Genomic DNA, 20,668 nt, shown 5'->3' with positions numbered 1-20,668 from the left:
GATTTAAGATTCCTTTTCAGTTAGCCATGATATTCTGGTATCTGCAGAGAGTAGCCTCCTCAAAACTGCAGCACCCTACGTTTTCTTTGTGTGTTCTTTTTTTAAAATAATTAATTAATTAATTAATTAATTTTTGGCTGCATTGGGTCTTCGTTGCTGCGCGTGGGCTTTCTCTAGTTGCAGTGAGCAGGGGCTACTCTTCGTTGCGGTGCGCGGCCTTCTCATTGCGGTGGCTTCTCTTGTTGCGGAGCACGGGCTCTAGGCACGCAGGCTTCAGTAGTTGTGGCATGCGGGCTCAGTAGTTGTGAGTCGCGGGCTCTAGAGTGCAGGCTCAGTAGTTGTGACACACAGGCTTAGTTGCTCCGTAGAATGTGGGATCTTCCCGGACCAGGGCTCAAACCTGTGTCCCCTGCATTGGCAGGTGGATTCCTAACTACTGTGCCACCAGGGAAGTCCCAAAGCACACCTTTCAAAGAGGGAGCATGTTAATGGTGGCTGACCATGGGCTTGACTCTGTTTCATCACTTACTAGGTGACCTTGGCCCTGTTGCTAAACCTCTCTGAGCCTCAGTTTTCCCATCTGTAAGACGGGGATGGGGATCAGTGTGCCATCACTTGCTAAATTGCTGTGCGGATTAGATATAATGAGGTGTGTTGAGCACCTAAGACAGTGCCTGCTCAATATATAGAAAGCAGTCAATGAATGTTTGTTCCTTTCCACGTGTATCGGTAATAAGTAGGTCATATCGTGTGGAGATGCTTTTCAGCTGATAGATCCTGTACTTCATTTTCGGTTGTAGCTGTTAAGAAGTAACACTACATTTACTTGGGGGTTAGGCTTTTTGCAAGCTCAGCTGTCCAGTACAGCCAAGATCCCTGGAATATGCTTCCAAAGAGCAAATAACCATCACAAATCTCATGCAGTCGACTCAGTAGGGCAGTCCAAGTCCTGTGGAGTCTGCAGAATAAGGCAGCGGTCTAGGATCAAGGAGATCACTGACATATGACAGAGAGCAGAGAAAGATGAACAGGTCACAGCCATTTCAAGACACAGTAGACAGTTTTGCACATCTTGTTGGCCTTGGAGTGTGTCATTAGATTTTATCATATCATTCATGTTCATGATGATGCCACTGAGTCATTGGGAAAAGGGTCAGTGATACTGTGTGTCCTTGGTTAAAGAATTCAAGGATTCATGTAATATTTGCTATCCAGATTTCCATAAAAAAATCAGTAAGGTTAGGGACTTCCCTGGTGGTGCAGTGGCTAAGACTCTGAGCTCCCAATGCCGGGGGCCTGGGTTTGATATCTGGTCAGGGAGCTAGATCCCACATGCATGCTGCAACTACGAGTTTGCATGCCACAACTAAGGAGCCGGCGAGCCACAACTGAGGAGTCCACCTGCTGCAACCAAATAAATAAATAAATAAATAAATATTTTTTAAAAATCAGTAAGATTAAAAAGCCATGTTGGTTCTTCAATGAATAAACTTTAGTTATCTGGACAATCAACTTTTTTGGCAGCGGTGGGTGGGGGGGGCATGCCGCATGGCATGTGGGATCGTTTTGTTTTTTTTTTTTAATTTTGCCTGCATTGGGTCTTCATTGCTGCGCGCGGGCTTTCTCTAGTTGCGGCGAGCGGGGGCTACTCTTTGTTGTGGTGTGAAGGCTTCTCATTGCAGTGGCTTCTCTTGCTGTGGAGCACGGGCTCTAGGCGCGCGGGCTTTGGTAGTTGCAGCACGTGGGCTCAGTAGTCGTGGCTCACGGACTCTAGAGTGCAGGCTCAGTAGCTGTGGCATGCGGGCTTAGTTGCTCCACGGCATGTGGGATCTTCCCAGACCAGGGATTGAACCCGTGTCCCCTGCATTGGCAGGCGAATTCTTAACCACTGCACCACCAGGGAAATCCCGGCATGGGGGATCTTAGTTCCCCAACCAGGGATCGAACCCGTGCCCCCTGCAGTGGAAACACGGAGTCTTAGCCACTGGACCGCCAGGGAAGTCCCAGTACAATCAACATTTTATGAATTAACCTCATTTTCCCGAAGTGCCAAAGAAATGAAACAATCCTTAACATATAAAGTAAATGGTAATGAATATCTTAAATCTGTCCTCTTAGGCAACTAAAATCATTTTTTTAACTAGTACATATCAAAGTTATTTCTGAAAAAATCATACTCATAGTGTTACTTTTCAGTTTATCTATACAGTTAGAACGTAGAAAGAAGAAAACTTAACTTGAGCTAGAGTTCCATGAAAAAGAACTATACCTACGTAGATGCTAATTTCACGTTTATTTTCATTTCAGATTGAAGCGGTGCATGATTGTCAGGAGAAGAGTAGTTCTGCTCAGTCCTCCAGTTTGGACAATGGCAATAGCCTGGATGTTTTAAAGAAGTATCTTTTATTTATTAACATATACCCATATATACATCTACCAGTAGGAGGCTCTGATTCAGTGTTCAAGGCAAATGTGCTTAGAATTTTGAGTTCACAGAATGGGGTTCTACTGGATGTGATGAAAAGTACACTAGAGAAGGTGTCAGAAGTCCTGGATTTAGGCCTGGCCAACCTATATTCTGTTTATGTGACTTGAAAATTAACTAGATCTTTTCAGAATCTTAGTCTCCTCTTTTATGAAAGAGGTGAGAGTGAATGGGTCAGTGTTTCAAAAACTACAAAGGATTATGTAGATATACAATGTGATTTTATAGGTGCTAATAAAAATCATTGTTTCGTTCACTTTTATATTATTATGTTAATATTCCACACATATGAATATTCACCTTTTAAATTTTATATCACAGACTTTTGAGTAAGTAGCCAGTATTTTGGAGCAAGTTATATATATAGTCAAAGATGGTTAAATGTTAATTCTTAAAAGTGTAAAAATTTAAAAGAGGCCAAGGATAGAAGTTAAATTAAATGGGTAACTTATATTGGGGAGTGAGGAAATAAATTTTAAATATGATGTCAATTAGAAATCACATTGGAAGGAGAATGTATTTTATTTTAAAGAGACAGTAAAAAAATTACTACAGAAACTTAAGTATGATCTATATTTGGGAAAACCAGTATAATCATGTCTTGGAAAATTTCAGAACATTACTGGGAAAAAAAGGAAAAATTGTGCCTAAAATGCTAATATTATTTTTTTCTGAGAGAGAGAGGGAACTATAGCACAGAAACTGTGCTGTTCAAAAAAGTATTCCCAGCTTTTGCGCAGTGGCAGTATCATAGCCAATGAGGTTTATCCGAGGCACAATTATTGCTAATTGAAAAAAGTATTCCCCAGATTTTTAGGAATAGATTTTGTGAATTTTTAGTAAATGATTCTTAAGCTTAGTGAGTTAGAAATAAGATGGGTTTTTTTTTTCTCATTTAAAAATAACTCCTGAGCCCCACTCCTCTTTTTTAAAAAAAATTTTTAAGAGTCTTGTGCGTAGTACTTACTCTAGAAACCATAGAATTAATTTTATATTTTGATGATAAAACCAAACCATTGGTAGTTCCCCTGCATTATTAATTTTCATCTTAGACAATTTATAATGATAATAAGTGAAATGTTGCAATACAATTCTAAAGCCGTAAAATAACTGACAAATGTGGTCCTTTCATTTTAGCCACGTCCTAAATGAGCTGGTACAGACAGAGAGGGTGTATGTTCGGGAACTATTTGCTGTTTTGTTGGTAAGTGACTCAGATCGTATTTTCCTGTCTTTTAGGAAGTGCTTCGGGCAGACTTCTCTTTTTGTCTCCTTCCTTGATTGTTAAATGTGCATATTCAGGTTCCCCCTCAGCAGTGAGAATTGTAGGTTCAGAATTTATTACAGAACAGATAAGCTGTTCCCTTAGGAATACAGCAGATCGTTATAATTATTCCCAGGGTGCTCTTTAGAGATTGTGATGTAAAGCATTAAGTATGGGAGAAAAACATTCTCTTGATACAAATGTCATAATATTAATTTGGTCTGAAAAAACCCAAACAATTATTGCCTGTTTAAGGAGAAGTTAATGACCTGTAATATCATTTTTCATACCTGGTTTCTATTTTGTTTCCTATTTTGTTTCTATTTTGTTTTCCTATAAGCTACCCTGAAGGCCAAAGAGCTGTCACTTTATTCTACCCATTGAGTAGAAAACCTTGACTTCCTTGTTCTGCTATCTAAAATAATAATAATAATAGTGGATAAATTTGGGAACTAGAAAATTTGAATGTTAAAATTACAAACAACTTTACCCATTAATCCCATATATGTTCTGCTATACCTATACCTTTGGTGGCCCAATCAAATGTTGATGTAAATATTTTTTAAATGAATAAATGTATTTATTTTGAGTAGGGCTATAGAGAGGAGATGGATAATCCAGAGATGTTTGACCTTATACCACCTCTCCTGAGAAATAAAAAGGATGTTCTCTTTGGAAATATGGCAGAAATATATGAATTCCATAACAAGTATGTAATTGCTGAATTGAATTTTCTTTTTCATGATTATTATTTAAAAGGTTATTGACCAATTTAGCATATTTTACACAAAATCATATCATTTTTTTCTTTGAAATCTTTACAGCGTTTTCATGAGCAGTCTGGAAAATTGCGTTGTTGCTCCAGAAAGAGTGGGACCTTGTTTCCTGGAAAGGGTTAGTTCAATGATTATTTCAAAATATATAAATATAGGCCACCAAAAGAGCAGGCCATTTTACAGATTTAGAGACAAGGTAGGCATTATTTTTTATGTCTTTATGTTTTTGGAGGAAACACATCACTCCAGCAAGTATTTGAGGCTAAACCAAGTTTTGTTACAGGAATGGGGTATTCGAACGTGCAAATGGCCATTGTATTCTGTGGTATCAAATGCTACAATGGCTCAGCTTGTGTCCACTGACCCCTGGGTGATCCCAGGAGTCCAAGGACCATCCTGGCTGTGAAGATGGGAGATCTGGGATCATCTCAGCACAACCATTCTTGGCTTGGTTAATTTTTAGCCTAAGAGATGCCTTGATATTCCCCTCTAATACATGTGAAGTCTTTGAATCAAATGGAGTCTGGCTTTCAGACACCAAGGCATCTATCACAGGAACTTTGCAAAATGGGGAGCTGTGTGTTCCTTTTATTCTACAAGATCATTCAGGGAGGCTCATTTCTCTGTGTCCTAAGAGTGTACTTAGTACAATTGACTTCCCAGGCTTTGTAATCATACTCTCTTCCATTAGAGTTTTCTCTCACAATGTTCTCTGCTTATCTAGTTCCTCCTCTTCTTGAAAGATCAGTTTTGTCTTGATTTGAGAGTCAGTTTGATAGAGGTGATCACTGAAAGCTTCCAAGGAGATATCTTATCTCAGAAAGCGTTTATGGTGTGAGAAGATAATAGGGATAAGGCAGAACCTTTCTCAACATATCCAAACTTCAAATGCGTTTAAACCATGGCCAAATTCCTCCCCGACCTCCCTAAGCAACAACAACCTCTCTTTCCTTTGAACTCCTGTAGTACTTAATGTCTGTGCTACTCATTGGGAATTTTACATTACTACGCATCTTTACACATATTCATGAAATCTGCTCCAACTAGATGGAAAGCTCATTGAGGCAGGGTCCATATCCTATGTATTTTTGTATCTCTAATAAGATCAGCATGGTTCTTGGCAATCAGTAGGGGTTTAATAAGTGCCTGTTGATCTGTTCATTCATTCAACAGCCATCTACTGAATACCTACTCTGTGCCAAGCACTTTACTAGGCAATGCGGAATACCGAGACCATCCTCATAGAAAGACAGGGAATCCATTGTGTACAGTGTGAGATGTGGTATATTAGAGATATACAAAGGGTCCTATAGGAGCCAAGAAGAGGTGCATCTGATATTGACTGGAGGTATAAATGATGGCTGTATAGAAGAGATGACTCATGAGATGAATGATAATGAGTGAGTAGGAGGTAGCCCATTACATGAGGGTCAAATAAAGATGATTCCAGGGAGAGAGAATAGCACGGGCAGATACCTCGCAGTGTTACGGTACAATGATGATGCTCCGAGGAACCAAAGACCTCGGGAGTTACTATAAGTTCATTCACTAGGGAGTCGAGAGACTGAAAGCATAGAAAGAGCATATTTCTTGGTACCCTATTACCTCATAGTAATGAAAAAAGTAGTCTGTTTTCATAGTTCATTCAAAGAAGGCTTTTCTCCCTCTGACTTTTCTTTTCTCCCTCTAACTCTTAAACTTGGTAAATGGAAGTTATGAAATTCCTTGGATAATTATGTGTCCCTCTACCTGGTCTGATGGGCATGCTGTTCTTGGAATATAAAGAGGGCTTCTGACCAGCTGCCAGTGTGACAGGCCCTTTAGGCCACATTCCCTGTGATGCTTGGCCATACTCACTCTTGCTCAGCCTTCCTTGATAAGAAAAGTACATGCTCACAAATTGCTAATACCCTTGAATTTTCTTTTTATCACAGAAAGATGATTTTCAAATGTATGCAAAATACTGTCAGAATAAGCCCAGGTCAGAGGCAATTTGGAGGAAGTATTCAGAATGCGCCTTTTTCCAGGTATAGTAATTGTTCAGGTATTGGATGTACTCTCTGTGGAAGATACTGGGATATTTCTTATTTATAAATTCATTTTCTGCTTTAAGTAAGTTATATATATATATATAAGAGTGGTTTGACCCTCCCCAAAATATACATACATGCACACAAACATATATGCTGCTCCCCAGAGGCAACTACTTTCTGCTCTTTTAGCTACTTCTTTCGGTATTTACCTCCATACCTCCAAATATCATACTCATATTGCTACTTCCCATGATGGAAGATGAGGATGTAGCTTTCTTTCATTGTTCTTGCTCCCCAGCACGCAGACACACACACACACACACACACACACACACACACACACACACTTCTTTTCCTCCAAATAGTCCAATCTAGTTATATTGTGTAACTCTGGTTAGATTGATATACAGTGTTAAATTATTAAGACTATGTAATTTCTGTGCTCAGGTGAATAATGTGGAATAAGACAGTTGCTTTTCCATCCTTATTGTTTTTCTTACAAGTGTCTTTTTTTACTCACTTAATTTTCTAGGTACTTATCCCTATTCTACCCCAAACTCTCCCAGTTGTGAGAGTTACATCAATCTCTTCTAGTACATTTAAACATTATATTTTCTTTGAATTTCATCTTGAAAAAATCTCCCCTCGAGTCTTCTGACCTGCTCATCTAGACTCACTAAGCCCGTTGTGCAGCTACCATCTTGGAATGCTGGTGAATATCAATTTCGGGGAGTCTACTCACGTGTCTCTTGCCTAGGCTCTCCCGTTTCCTAGGCGCCATATCTGTCTCTTCCTTGTTTTATTAACTTGTTCAGCAGAATACATCCTCCAGTAGCTTTACTGAGAAAATGTGCATGATAGGTAAATGTTTTTGAGAGCTTGCATGTCTGTGAATGTCTTTATTCTACCCTAACACTTGATTGCTAGCTTGACTGGGTAGAGAGTTCTATGTAAGAAATAATCTTCCTCAGAATTTTGAAGGTATTTGCTCCATTGTTTTCTAGTTTCCAGTGTTGCTGTTAAGAAATCTTATGCCATTTTGATTTTTGTTCCTTTGCATGTGACCTAGTTTTGTCCTCTCTGTGAAAGCTTATGGGAGCTTCCTTTATCCTCAGGGTTCTGAAATATCACAGTGCTGTGCCATTATCCAATCTTACGGTGATCCCTTTGAATTTGGAACCCCTTGTCCAAATTTACTTGGATTTTTTTTCCTTTGATTTTCTCCACACAATTTTCTCCATTTTCTCTTTCTGGAATTTCTATTGTACAGATGTTGGAGATTCTGGACCAGTCCTCTAATTATCTTTTCTTTCTATGTTCTGGGTCTTTGTCTTGTTGCTGTATCTTCTGGGATTTATCTTGCAGTCCTTCTGTTGAGGGTTTTGTTTCTGCCATCATGTTATTAATTTTGAAGAGCCTCTACCCTTTTTTGTTCTCTGAATGTTCCTTTCAGTACAACCCTGTTTATGTTTCATGAATTCAATATCTTTACTTATCTATATGAGGAGAATTATAATAGATTTTCCTTTTAAAAATAGCTTTCTCCTCCTTGCAGAGTTTCTGTTGTCTTCATATTGCTTTTCTTCTTTCTTTTCTTTTCTTTTTTTTTTTTGTTTCTGTCACTTTCCTCAAATGTCTGGTGATATTTGGTTGTCCACTTGCTTTAGGAATAAGCACTAAAAAGCTCACTGGAAGTTTCCTGTGCTTATGTGGGTTTATTGACCATGGTCCTCACTGTTGGGTCCTTGGAGGATCCCCAAGACCTGTATGTTTAGGTCCTTTTGCTCAGGCTGGTCAGATTCTCCAGTCTGCTACCTGGAGAATAAGGATCTGGCTGCCAGTGTTCTGGTAGCCAAGTGGGGGGAAAGGCTGAGAGTCTCTTAGTTGGCACATAAATATTCAAGTAATCTCTTTGCTTTCAATATGGTATGACGCCGTCAGCTGGACCTGGTATTCCCTAGTCCAAAGGCCCTCTGTTTCACTCTTTTCAGATAAACATCGTTTCTTCTGCTGTGGGGACAAGGGCGGCAGCCACCCAGTTTTGCACAGTGGCGTGCTGGCTCAGATGCTTACTGTTGCTGCTGCTGCCGGTGCTGCTTTGTTTAGATTTAATTCTCATTTAATTCTTTTTTTTTTTTTTTTTTGGTAACAGCTTTGTTGAGATATAATTAAAATAGCACAAAATTCACCCTTTTAAAATGTACAATTCAGTAGTTTCACTATATTCACAACATTGTGCGACCATCACCACTGTCAACCTAAGAACATTTTCATCACTCCAAAAAAAAATACCTTTTAACAGTCACCTCCCATTTTCCCCCAAGCCCCACAGCTCTCTGCAAATACGAAGCTACTTTCTGTCACTATAGATTTGCCTGTTCTGAACATTTCATATAAATGGAATCTTAAAATATGTGACCTTCTGTGTCTGGCTCCTTTCATTCAGCATCATGTTTTCACAGTTCATCCATGTTGTAGCAAGTGTCAGAACTTAATTCCATTTTATGGCCTAATAATATTCCATTGTAGGGATGGATAGTCCACATTTTATTTACCCATTCATCAGTTGATGGACATTTGGGTTGTCTCCACCTTTTGTGTACAAGTTTTTGTGTGGACATTATTTTCATTTCTCTTTGCCATAGACCTGGGTGTGAAATTGCTAGGTCATATGGTAATTCTGTTAACTTTTTTTTTTAATAGTAATCTTTTATTTATTTATTTATTTTTATATTTGGCTGTGTTGGGTCTTCGTTTCTGTGCGAGGGCTTTCTCTAGTTGCGGCAAGCGGGGGCCACTCTTCATCGCGGTGCGCGGGCCTCTCACTATCGTGGCCTCTCTTGTTGGGGAGCACAGGCTCCAGACGCGCAGGCTCAGTAATTGTGGCTCACGGGCCCAGTTGCTCCGCGGCATGTGGGATCTTCCCAGACCAGGGCTCGAACCTGTGTGCCCTGCATTGGCAGGCAGATTCTCAACCACTGCGCCACCAGGGAAGCCCCTGTTAACTTTTTGAAGAACTGTTGGGTTGTTTTCCAAAGTTGCTGCACCTTTTTACATTCCTACCAACGGTGTATGAGGGGCCTGATTGCTCCACACCTCTACCAACACTGGTTAGTATCTAATTACTTCTTAAACAAACTTTTAAAATTACTTCTTAAACAGCCATCTTTTTTCAAACCCCACCTTCATCTCCAACTGCCAGAGGTACTTGATTCTGGAGTCTTTGTGGAGGAGGGGGAAGTGTGTTCTTTAACATAAATTGAGTTGTTCCTTGGCTTTTCCCTCTGCCAGTTTCCAAATTTTGTCAATGTTTTTCCCTCTTTCATCTTTGTAACTTTGGGTTTTTTGTTGTAAAAATAACTTTTCCATCACTTTAATTGGGTTTCATGAGTGGAGAGCTAAATACATGTATCAGTCCACCATTTTTAACCATAAAAGTTGATAATCGAATTAGATTATGTATTGGATTTTATCACATACAGAGGAGGGTCCTGGATCTTCCATAGATATCTCCTCTCCCATTCCCTTTGTGTTCTGCACTTCCTATATGCAGATTTCATCCTAAACAGCTCCATCTTGCCCTAATTATGGACCCTACAATGTTCCCAGGACTCAAAGTCATGGCTTTTATATTTATAGTGGCAGCAAGCCAATAATCAGATGAAATGTAGCACCAGTTGATAAGGGCTGTATTTTTCTTGTGACATTTAAAAAACTCTTCTCATACCCAGTCTGATTTATATTCAGTACAACCTATTTCTTTTCTGGGTCTTGGCCTGCACAGCTGAGCCTTTTGTTAATTTTCTTGGATACTTTGAAGAACTTTTTGGTCATGTTAACCTATGGTCGTTCATTGCTTTCTTACTTTTTAAGCGTTTCCACATCATTGTGAATTTATGCATAAAAACTTTTTAGTCTTTGAAATTTGGGGATTTTCTAGCTCTCCGATCCTCGAAATAAAGTTTACTGTAGTTTTTTAGACATACTGCCTCTTACGATTTCCATACCATATATAACAGCAATTTTTCTGGTAAATTTTCCTTGAGATGTAAGAAACATGCATGCATTGGGTCTAATCAATGAACATTTGACATTTTCATAGGTAAATGTCAATTTAAATTTATTGATAATTGTATTTTAATGACAGGAATGTCAAAGAAAATTAAAACACAGACTTGGTCTAGATTCCTATTTACTGAAACCAGTGCAACGGATTACTAAATATCAGTTACTGTTGAAGGTAATTACATGAAACATTTGTTTCTTTCTTTACTTACTTCTTTGGGTCAAAGGTGGCAAAGCCATTAAAACGGGAGCAACTGACTAGTAAGCACTAGAAATAGGTCGGCTTCCTGACTGAGACAGCTGCATTTAGCTGTTGAATCAATGCTTCTAGCTATTTAATCGTCCATACAAGTTACACTGATATATGGATAACCCTGACTGTAGAACTTTTACTGTTGTTAAGCAGAACTAAACAAATATAGTTTTGAGACTGTATTTCCTATAGTTTTGAGACTGTATTTCCTATGGGCCTTCTCAATGAAAAATGAAGATGGCACACCTCTGAGTAATGTGAAAAGATTCCAAAAATGTCACGTTAAGTATAAATACAACACAGCTTGTTTTAAAATATCTTTTTACAATGTTCTATGGTATATGCATAATGAATAAAATGAATTGCTGTAAGTGGAGGACCAAAAAATGTGTAATTGCTTTAAAAACGGATCTGTAGTGTGTCCTAATACCTATTGTCCTCCAGCTCCAGAAGCATTGAATGCCCTTTGCTTTCTTTTTTTTTTTTTTTTTTATAAAGTATGTGAAAGTTATATGCTCTGACATTTTATTTATTTATTTATTTATGGCTGTGTTGGGTCTTCGTCTCCGTGCGAGGGCTTTCTCTAGTTGTGGCAAGCGGGGGCCACTCTTCATCACGGTGCACGGGCCTCTCACTATCGCGACCTCTCTTGTTACGGAGCACAGGCTCCAGACACGCAGGCTTAGTAATTGTGGCTCACGGGCCCAGCTGCTCTGCGGCATGTGGGATCTTCCCAGACCAGGGCTCGAACCCGTGTTCCCTGCATTGGTAGGCAGATTCTCAACCACTGTGCCACCAGGGAGGCCCATGCCCTTTGCTTTCTACTGTTCAGTCACTATTCCATTTCTTCCCCAGTTTTGACATTGTTATTAAATATAGTATTAATGTGACAAATAGCATATGAAAGAAATTACTCGAAAAACTGCCATTATCTTTGGATTCCTCCTCGAAAGCGTGTTAGCCAACAATGTATTCATATTCTCCAGTTGTTAATATCTGCCTAATATTAAGTTTAATTCTTGACTTCTAATTACAGGAGCTATTAAAATATAGCAAAGACTGCGAAGGATCTGTACAATTAAAGGAGGCACTTGACATGATACTGGATTTACTGAAGTCAGTTAATGACTCAATGCATCAGATTGCAATAAATGGCTATATCGTAAGTAGATCATAATGATTGTTGCAGTTTTACAGGGTAAGCATGTTAACATCTCTTTCTTCCTCTCCTGGAATCAACTGAGAAATAAGATGTAAGAGGCAGACAGATGAAGGATCCGAATGTCAGCATTATTACTTATGATGCTAAGTGGAAAATTGGCTTCAGATCAGCAGCCAAATGAATTTATGACATTCCCCGTGTCCCTAACAAGGCCTACCCCCAAGTGCAGACCTTGGGAGATCCCGCTTGCTGGAATGTTTGGGTCTATTCTAAGGAGGCATATGGTCCCAGAATTGCTCTTTGCCTCAGTCCAGGATAGAGATGGAAGAAAGAGATCAAATCTTTAGAGTTAACTGCCCCCTGTGGGAAAACTTGGACTGGGAGAGGTCATTTACCAATTAGGATTGAGGAAGTAATGGAAACATGAAGCCAGGGAAAAGGAGGCTTCTTCTGTCTCCTGGTCCCACAGTCATTTTGTAACTGGGTGACACATGGCATGTTTTCCTGTGAAAAGTTATGATGAATGAAACTTTAAAAAGTATAAATTAAGCTTCAGGGTTTTAGTAACTCACATCTAAACACTGTAATATTGATGTCAGAGGTCTGAATGTTGCTCTGCCTTGTACTAATGAGTTTGGGTTTTCCATTCCAGGGAAACTTAAATGAGCTGGGCAAGATGATAACGCAGGGTGCATTCAGCGTTTGGATTGGACACAAGAAAGGTGCTACAAAGATGAAGGATTTTGCTAGATTCAAGCCAATGCAGCGGCACCTTTTCTTGTATGAAAAAGCCATTGTTTTTTGTAAAAGGCGTGTTGAAAGCAGAGAAGGCTCTGATCGATACCCGTCATACAGTTTTAAGCACTGTCTGAAAGTAAGACTGTTTGAATTGTGTAATGTAATAGTCTTTCATATATACATATACTGTATTCCAGTTTGTATACTTTTTCAGCTCAGATGACTAGGCTGAAAAAGTATATATACTCTTATACTCTAGTTGCACATCTTTTTTTTAAAAGAAAATCTTTCTTTTTAAATTGAGGTATAACTGACATATAACATTACATTAGTTTCAGGTGTACAGTGTAACGATTCAATATTTGTATATGTTGTGAAATGATCACCACAAGTAACATCCATCACCACACATAGTTACAAACCTTTTTTTCTTGTGATGAGAACTTTTAAGATCTATAATCTGTTAGCAAGTTTCAAATATGAAGTACAGTATTATTAACCGTGGTACCCATAGTCACCATGCTGTGCATTACATCCCTAGGACTTATTTATTTTATAACTGGAAGTTTGTACCCTTTGACCCCCCCTTCACCACCCATTTCGCACGCTCCCACCCATGAAACCTTAAGTAGAAATCTTAGAGAGAAGTCAGGTGAAGCAGAACTTTTCTGCCTGAAATGAGAGCCACAGAGGGCAGACCGTGGCCTCCTTCCTTTCCTCTCTCACTTCAGTCCCAGGCAGTCCCCAAGGGGGCGCCCTAGACTCCTGCACGGCACAGTTTGAAATTGTGGGCAGTGACCCAGGCTCCCCCATTAGCACTCTCTTACCAATGGCACCAGGTGGAGTTCTTGGTCTTGGTAGCAAGGAGCTTTTCTCATACGGGAGAGTCAAGGAGGAAAGAGTTTCTTCCTTTTTTTCCGTGTGATTTAAAAATGGATCACTTTTATGGTTAGCACATTCCCATCGTATCCCTCCTCCATCCCCTCCCTTCCTGGGTGTCCAGAGCCGCCTACAGCTGGATCCTGCCCACACCTGTCCTGTCCGATCCTTAGAAATTACTTTCTTCTCTCCCATAACCCAAGCTGCCATTGTGTCCTAATGTTAGTTTGGTATTAAAATGAGAGCAGTATTGTTTGAGGAAGTCACTGGCAATCCAGTGACACTCCCAGCTGGTTTTGACATTTGACAAGAGGAACCTCCAATCCACATGAGTCTGTAATTGGCAAATTTGATTTTTTTCACACCTAATTAATTTTATCTTTCAAGTTCTACATTGTAAAAGCGGTATGGCATTTGTTGAAGAAAATTTGGAAAATGGAGAAAATTATGACCCTCGACTCCCCAGCCACTGTTTCTTGGTTGTTGGCGTGTTGAGAACTGATGCGATGTCCCGCAGTGGTAATGGAGAGGACGTGCCATGTGTCCTGAGCCAGGCCCGAGGGCTTTGTGTCAGGAGGCCACCCAAGAAGCAGGCCCTGCTTTTGATTCTTCCCAGAGGCCAACGACCCCATGCTGTTCCTAATGGGGTTCCTGCCCAGGGTTAGGTTTCTGACTTCTTCCTACTGTCTACTTTCCCTGCTTCACTTCTGAACCCACAGCAGTGGCTATTCAAAACCCTCACTGTTTTCATAACAAATGCCCAGTTGCTCCTTTTAAAAAATTAATTAATTAATTGATTTTTGGCTGCGTTGGGTCTTCATTGCTGTGCCTGGGCTTTCTCTAGTTGCGGCGAGCAGGGGCTACTCTTCGTTGCGGTGTGCGGGCTTCTGATTGCGGTGGCCTCTCGTTGCAGAGCATGGGCTTTAGGCGTGTGGGCTTCGGTAGTTGTGGCATGCGGGCTCAGTAGTTGTGGCTCGCGGGCTCTAGAGCGCAGGCTCAGTAGTTGTGGTGCACGGGTTTAGTTGCTCTGCGGCATGTGGGATCTTCCCGGACCAGGGCTCAAACCCGTGTCCCCTGCATTGGCAGGCGGATTCTTAACCACTGTGCCACCAGGGAAGCCCCCCATTTAGTTTTAATTTATATAAATATTATTCTGTTATAATTCTCATTTTCTTTCTTTTTTTGATCCCAGAAACTATTTTCAAGATACAGTTATGTTACTGTTTTATACGCAATATCTTGTTTCTAACTGCTTCACGGCAGTTCAGCCTAGCTACGTTTTTTTGTTGTTGTTGTTATTGTGAATCAAGATCAATTTTTTTTTTTTTTGGCTGTACCACGTGGCATGTGGAATCCTAGTTCCCTGACCAGGGATCAAACCCGTGCCCCCTGCATTGGAAGCGCAGAGTCTTACCCACTGGACCGCCAAGGAAGTCCAAGATCAATTTTTTCATAGTACAGACCCAAGAAGTAATTATTATATATCCCAGAGACAGAAATAGAAGTCTTTTTTCTTTTCAGTTTTACAACATGGACTTTTCATTTAATATATCAAGTGCTTTCCCTCCCAATATTCAACTAGTTTTTTTTTTAATAGATCTTTATTGGAGTATAATTGCTTCACAATACTGTGTTAGTTTCTTTTGTACAACAAAGCGAATCAGCCATATGCATACACGTGTCCCCATATCCCCTCCCTCTTGAGCCTCCCTCCCACCCTCCCTATCCCACCTCTCTAGGTCATCGCAAAGCACCGAGCTGATCTCCCTAATAAAAGTCTTAAGATAGGTAGTTATTGGTTATAATCCCAGAGTTCTGACCCACTGGGTGACTTTTAACAAGGTAGTTGACATCTTCACACTACCCTGAAGACAGAAAATTAGGTTAAAAGTTGGGGCCCTGAGCACTTGATACAACAAGATGTCTTCAGATAAAATGCTTTAAAATAAAGAAAATATATTCATAGCTACCAGAAATCATCAGTGAAAATGTGAAGGATGAGGCAGAGACCACAGTTAGGGTATAACTGTAGAATCACCTCGTTCTTTTATATATATTATTTATTATATATCGTATAACTATATTCATATAGTTAGAGCTTTAACTCTGCCTCTAGGTTCTAAAGGTAAGTTTTCATGGTATAGTAAATATTTAATAAGAATAAAAACCTTTTGATAAAACCTTTATATTGTGTTATTTGAGAAAATATCTACAACCCATGAATTACAAATGGATTGTATTACAGTGGATCATTTGTAGTGAATTGTTTAGAACTAAGAACAGTGTTGTTTGATAGCTATCATGGTTAGGTTTCCAGAGTAACTCGAAAAAGCTCATTTAATCTATAATGCTGTGCTCTATGTATACAATGAAAAATAGCAAAACCATTGCTATTCAAATAAGGGAAAGTTGAGAAAGCAAACTCATACTTTTAAAAACTCATCATGTTATCTAAGCCTTTAGTGCATGCTATTTAATCCTTATATCAACTCTATGAAACAGGTACTCTTCCCACTTTATAGTTGAGGAAACTGAAATTCAGAAAGGTTAAGCAACTTGTACCAGGACACATAGCTAGCACATGGGCTTTCCATCTTATCATGCTGTTAAAAAAAAACCATGTATTGAAACAAAATCAATTTAAATAGAGATTGAATATGAGATTATTGTTTATCTTAAAACCTGATGTTTGAGCAAAAGTAGGTTAGTTAGAGTGGTTGAGTAGGAATGAATGTAAAGATATTTTTGGACATTCTGAAAGTAACTTCTGAGTACATTCCGGGTAGATGTCACAGGCTCTTTCATTTCTAAGTATAATCCTTTTTCTTTTCCTTGATATGGGGATCTCACTAGCACTACTTTGAATGCTTATCAGCTCTAATTAGGGTCATTTGGGAGGCATGTAAATGGAACAGAGAGTGAGATATTCCTTTAGTTAATTAGGAAAGGATTGAAAGGAAAGAGAAGGCAGAAGGAAACTGAAAGAGGATGTGTGTACAAGGGAGTGAAATTGCTCAAAATGAAATTAACCAAGCTATCAGCAGCACAGGATGAAAGAAAATGGAAGAGTTTGTGCTTTGCACAATCATATGAAAGAGAAGAAAAACTATGGTAAGGAAGGGATATTGAATACCTAATTTTCACTGGCTACAAGAAGACATCACTGTCCCATGACAGGTTGTTTTCTAGAGAGGCCAAGAGATTGGTGGAAATAGAGGGGATTTCTGTGTACCTGGTTGGTTCTCCCCTGACCCATAAATTGGATGTCTATAACTTGTAGGGCTTCTATAGACATAAGTAGTAATTTGTGAGATTAGCTTATCTGGCATAAAGTTATTAAAAAGAACCATTTAAATTAATTTTGGATGACCTTTTCCACGATGTTTAATTAGTTTTACTTCTGTGTTTGACACAATAATTTGTTTTTATAGTGTACAGTTAATTTATAATGGAATTCAATCTTACGTGGGCTACTTGGATGCTCAGATTTGAAACATTTGTTTCACTCAGTGGAATGGAGCATGTAGTCTGTACTATATAAGTGCATAGTTTAATGAAAGCATATAAACACTCAGGTCTCTGATTATATTTATCATTTCATATTCTTTGATTATAAAACATATATTTTGCAGAAGTGAGAAATTCTGTTTCATTAGAATATGATGGGGGTAGATTTAATGTAATTTCATTTTCAGAATAAAATGCTCATGAAAATGGTGACTCATATATTGTAGATGGATGAAGTTGGAATCACTGAATATGTAAAAGGAGATAACCGCAAGTTTGAAATCTGGTATGCTGGGAAGGAAGAAGTTTATATTGTCCAGGTTGGTTATTTAAGAATTATTCTAGAAACCATAACCTGCCTTAAGATACAAAAGTCTGAATTTGCAAACAAAAATAATTTTGGGTACATTACAAAAGTTCTCAGTCCTTTCCTGTAGGTTACCTAAATATTATTTGATTATTATTCTTTGTGATGCAATTAAACTTTTTCTCAGTTACCAAGTTTTTTTTTTCTTTTATTGAAGTATAGTTGCTGTATAATATTATATTTTACAGGTGTACAATATAGTGATTCACAATTTTTAAAGGTTATACTCCATTTATAGTTATTATAAAATATTGGCTATATTCCCTGTGCTGTACAATATATCCTTGTAGCTCATTTTATACCTAATAGTTTGTACCTATTAATCCCCTACTGCCATATTGCCCCTTCCCCCTTCCCTCTCCCCACTGGTAACCGCTAGTTTGTTCTCTGTATCTGTGAGTCTGCTTCTTTTTTGTTATATTCACTGGTTTGTTTATTTTTTAGATTATACATATAATCTCTAGGTCCATCCATGTTGCTGCAAATGGCATTATTTCATACTTTTTTATGGCTGAGTAGTATTCCATTGTATATATGTACCACATCTTCCAAATCCGTTCATCTGTCGATGGACACTTAGGTTGCTTCCATATCTTGGCAGAAGTTTTCTTTAACTTGAGATATGTCTGTGATGCTTTCTATGGCTTTAAGTTTTCACCACGACACCAGGAGACTTATCAACAAGAGCTGATAGCCAAGAGCTTGGCGGTGCTTCTCTGTCCCCATCAAGTTTCTTGAGTTACAGATTTATAACAGTTCTGAGTTCCTCTTGTGCTCAGCATTCAGAGGGGACCTGATTACGAGACAGGGTGATGTGATGATTCAGATCGGATTGTTTTTTCTAAAGAATGTGGTTAAAGTCCTGGCTAGACACGCTGTAAGCTTCAACCTGTTTCATGGAAGAAGAGAGGAATTAGAACATTTCAAGAGAATATTGTCATTTCAAAGAGTCTTTTTTTTTTTTTGGCCGCACCACATGGCTTTCAGGATCTTAGTTCCCCGACCAGGAATTGAACCCCAGCCCTCGGCTGTGAAAGCGCCGAGTCCTAACCACTGGACCGCCAGGGAAGTCCCTACAATAGATTGTCTTTTCAGAAACAGTAGGACTTATTTTGTTTTACCAAAATTAAACATAAAAACATTTATATATTTAAAAGAACCCTCCTACACAGAAAAAATAAGTGAGATTTATATTTCACATTTCTCTGAGCATTATTATTGAAGGCCAATTTCAAAATGGTTTTGGCTATTATTTCATCTAATCCGATGGCTACTTATTTGCTTCTTAGAAGTTTTAAGAATCAAAATGTTAGAGTTGGAATATGGTGGTTCAGGTTGTAAATCGTGTTTGATATACTTAGTGACATTTGTTTTATTATAAAGCATCGTTTTAAAAAGGAAACATGTCCTCTCCTCTCCTGCTTTTTAAATCTTTAGGCTTCAAATGTAGATGTGAAGATGACGTGGTTAAAAGAAATCAGAAGTATTTTGTTGAAGCAACAGGAACTTACGACAGGTAAGTTCAAGCATGCATTGTCCAGAACAAGAAGTACAAGAACAGCTCAGTGACTCAGATTTTGTGATAATTTTTACAGGGAATGGGGCTGATATTTACTTTCTATTATTTATAATGAAAGGATTTGTTCAACTCATTAGTAGGAGATCAAGATGCAGGAGGCTGTTTAAACTATGTCGGAGAATGAATTTTACAATGGAAGATGAGCTCTAGTGCCTGAGAAGCAGTGGTGCAGTGATAGAGCAATCTGAATGTGTTAATTCTAAATGCTTCCCATGAGGCAACTCTGCTTAGGACCTCAGTAATCAGTGCTTGGTAATGTTGGCCTGGGGGTGGTGCTAGTTATAAACTTGAATTTCTTGAAAAAAATATTACATGGTTCGATCCTTTCCTATATTCCAAATTCAGACTGGCCTTCCCTCTGGCTGTTTCAAGTTTGTGAAGGTGAACTCACATGGGATTGGGGGGGTGGGTTGTGTGTGCATATGTGAAGGTCATTGGTCCTCAAGGAAGTAAGAAGTGTGGCTTCCGAACAATGCTTATATAATCTTTGTTTTATTTCACAGTTAAAAAACAAGAACAACATAATCAGTTAACGGAACAGAATCTTTCTTCTCAGCGGAATGAGTAAGTGATTATACTTTAAGAAATACCACTCTCCAATCTTCTGTTTTCCATATATAACATGAAACAATGTAATTAAACTATCAGACAAAAATTACCTGCCCTTTTAGCAATAACTCGTCAAATTCTATAAACACGTTTTCTCAGTTCTGTCCTTCGACTTGGAGCCTGATAGTCCTTAATAGTTATCTCACTGTTCCCCTGATGTTAAAAAGAATATAAGGAAGTGCCTTTGTTCAGGGAAACATCTTGACCCTGTCCGCCTGTGGATGGCTGCAAGAAACAAGAAATTAACACATCCTCTCCCCCAGGAGATGTTTTGCAAGACTGATGGCCCTTTTTAGTTTACTTCCTCCCCGCCTCTCACTCTCTATTATGCCTTTTTACTTTATTTCCCTCTCTGATTCTATAAAAGAAACTGGCATCCAGACCCCGATAAGATGGTTATTTTGAGACATTAGTCTGCCATCTTCTCGGTCTGCCGGCTTTCCGAATAAAGTCGTCTTCCTTGCCTCAAAAAAAAAAAAAATAGTCTGGGCTAATTTTTAAACACGATTATAAGTGCTTTGTTCTCAGTATACCCTCGGGGGAGTTGCATGTAGGCTGCTAGCAAAAGCGGCTACACTCATGGCTTTCTCTTCAAAATATTTCTGGGCACCTTCAATCTGATTGGAGAAGGAGAGGTATAAGAATGATGAAGTACTGGCAGCTAATACTGGCCTGCAGCTTTGTGGTCCCTTGATGGAGACCACTTGCTGGTGACTTGGCCTCTCTGTGTAGTTAGAGAGGAGGTATGGATCCCGGGGGCGGGGGCTGTGCCTGGACACAACCACGACGTCTTTGAGGAAGGCAGCCATCCTCAATGATAGCTTTGCTGCTGGTTTAGAGATGTGGCCTTTGTATTCCACCTCTAGGAATCCTAAAAGGTGGAGTTTCCATACAATGTTTACATATATGCAGAAAGAATCCCCACGCTGATTCCAAAGGCTTGGCACAGAA

General features: G+C 39.1%; 1 protein-coding gene and 1 pseudogene across 11 annotated transcripts in view; both read left to right on the top strand.

Annotated features, from left to right (window-relative positions):
• MCF2 (MCF.2 cell line derived transforming sequence) overlaps positions 1 to 20,668 on the top strand; it is a 62,600-nt gene that overhangs the window by 28,760 nt on the left and 13,172 nt on the right. For 10 of the 11 annotated variants that reach the window (XM_036839102.1, XM_036839107.1, XM_036839106.1 and 7 more), the window contains 11 exons: positions 2,308 to 2,396; positions 3,623 to 3,689; positions 4,343 to 4,458; positions 4,574 to 4,643; positions 6,460 to 6,552; positions 10,706 to 10,798; positions 11,913 to 12,038; positions 12,691 to 12,912; positions 17,390 to 17,482; positions 18,967 to 19,045; positions 19,612 to 19,672. In XM_036839102.1, coding sequence (XP_036694997.1) covers positions 2,308 to 2,396; positions 3,623 to 3,689; positions 4,343 to 4,458; positions 4,574 to 4,643; positions 6,460 to 6,552; positions 10,706 to 10,798; positions 11,913 to 12,038; positions 12,691 to 12,912; positions 17,390 to 17,482; positions 18,967 to 19,045; positions 19,612 to 19,672 — 1,109 coding nt within the window. The remainder of the gene's footprint in view (positions 1 to 2,307; positions 2,397 to 3,622; positions 3,690 to 4,342; positions 4,459 to 4,573; positions 4,644 to 6,459; positions 6,553 to 10,705; positions 10,799 to 11,912; positions 12,039 to 12,690; positions 12,913 to 17,389; positions 17,483 to 18,966; positions 19,046 to 19,611; positions 19,673 to 20,668) is intronic. The other variant, XM_036839105.1, reaches the window with a different exon arrangement.
• On the top strand, positions 3,214 to 3,340 carry LOC118889306 (annotated as a pseudogene).

The sequence above is a fragment of the Balaenoptera musculus genome, chromosome X (assembly GCF_009873245.2).
Source record: "Balaenoptera musculus isolate JJ_BM4_2016_0621 chromosome X, mBalMus1.pri.v3, whole genome shotgun sequence".
Lineage (NCBI taxonomy): Eukaryota > Metazoa > Chordata > Mammalia > Artiodactyla > Balaenopteridae > Balaenoptera > Balaenoptera musculus.
Note: the sequence above shows the minus strand (reverse complement) of the source record. Positions and strands in the feature narration are given on the sequence as shown.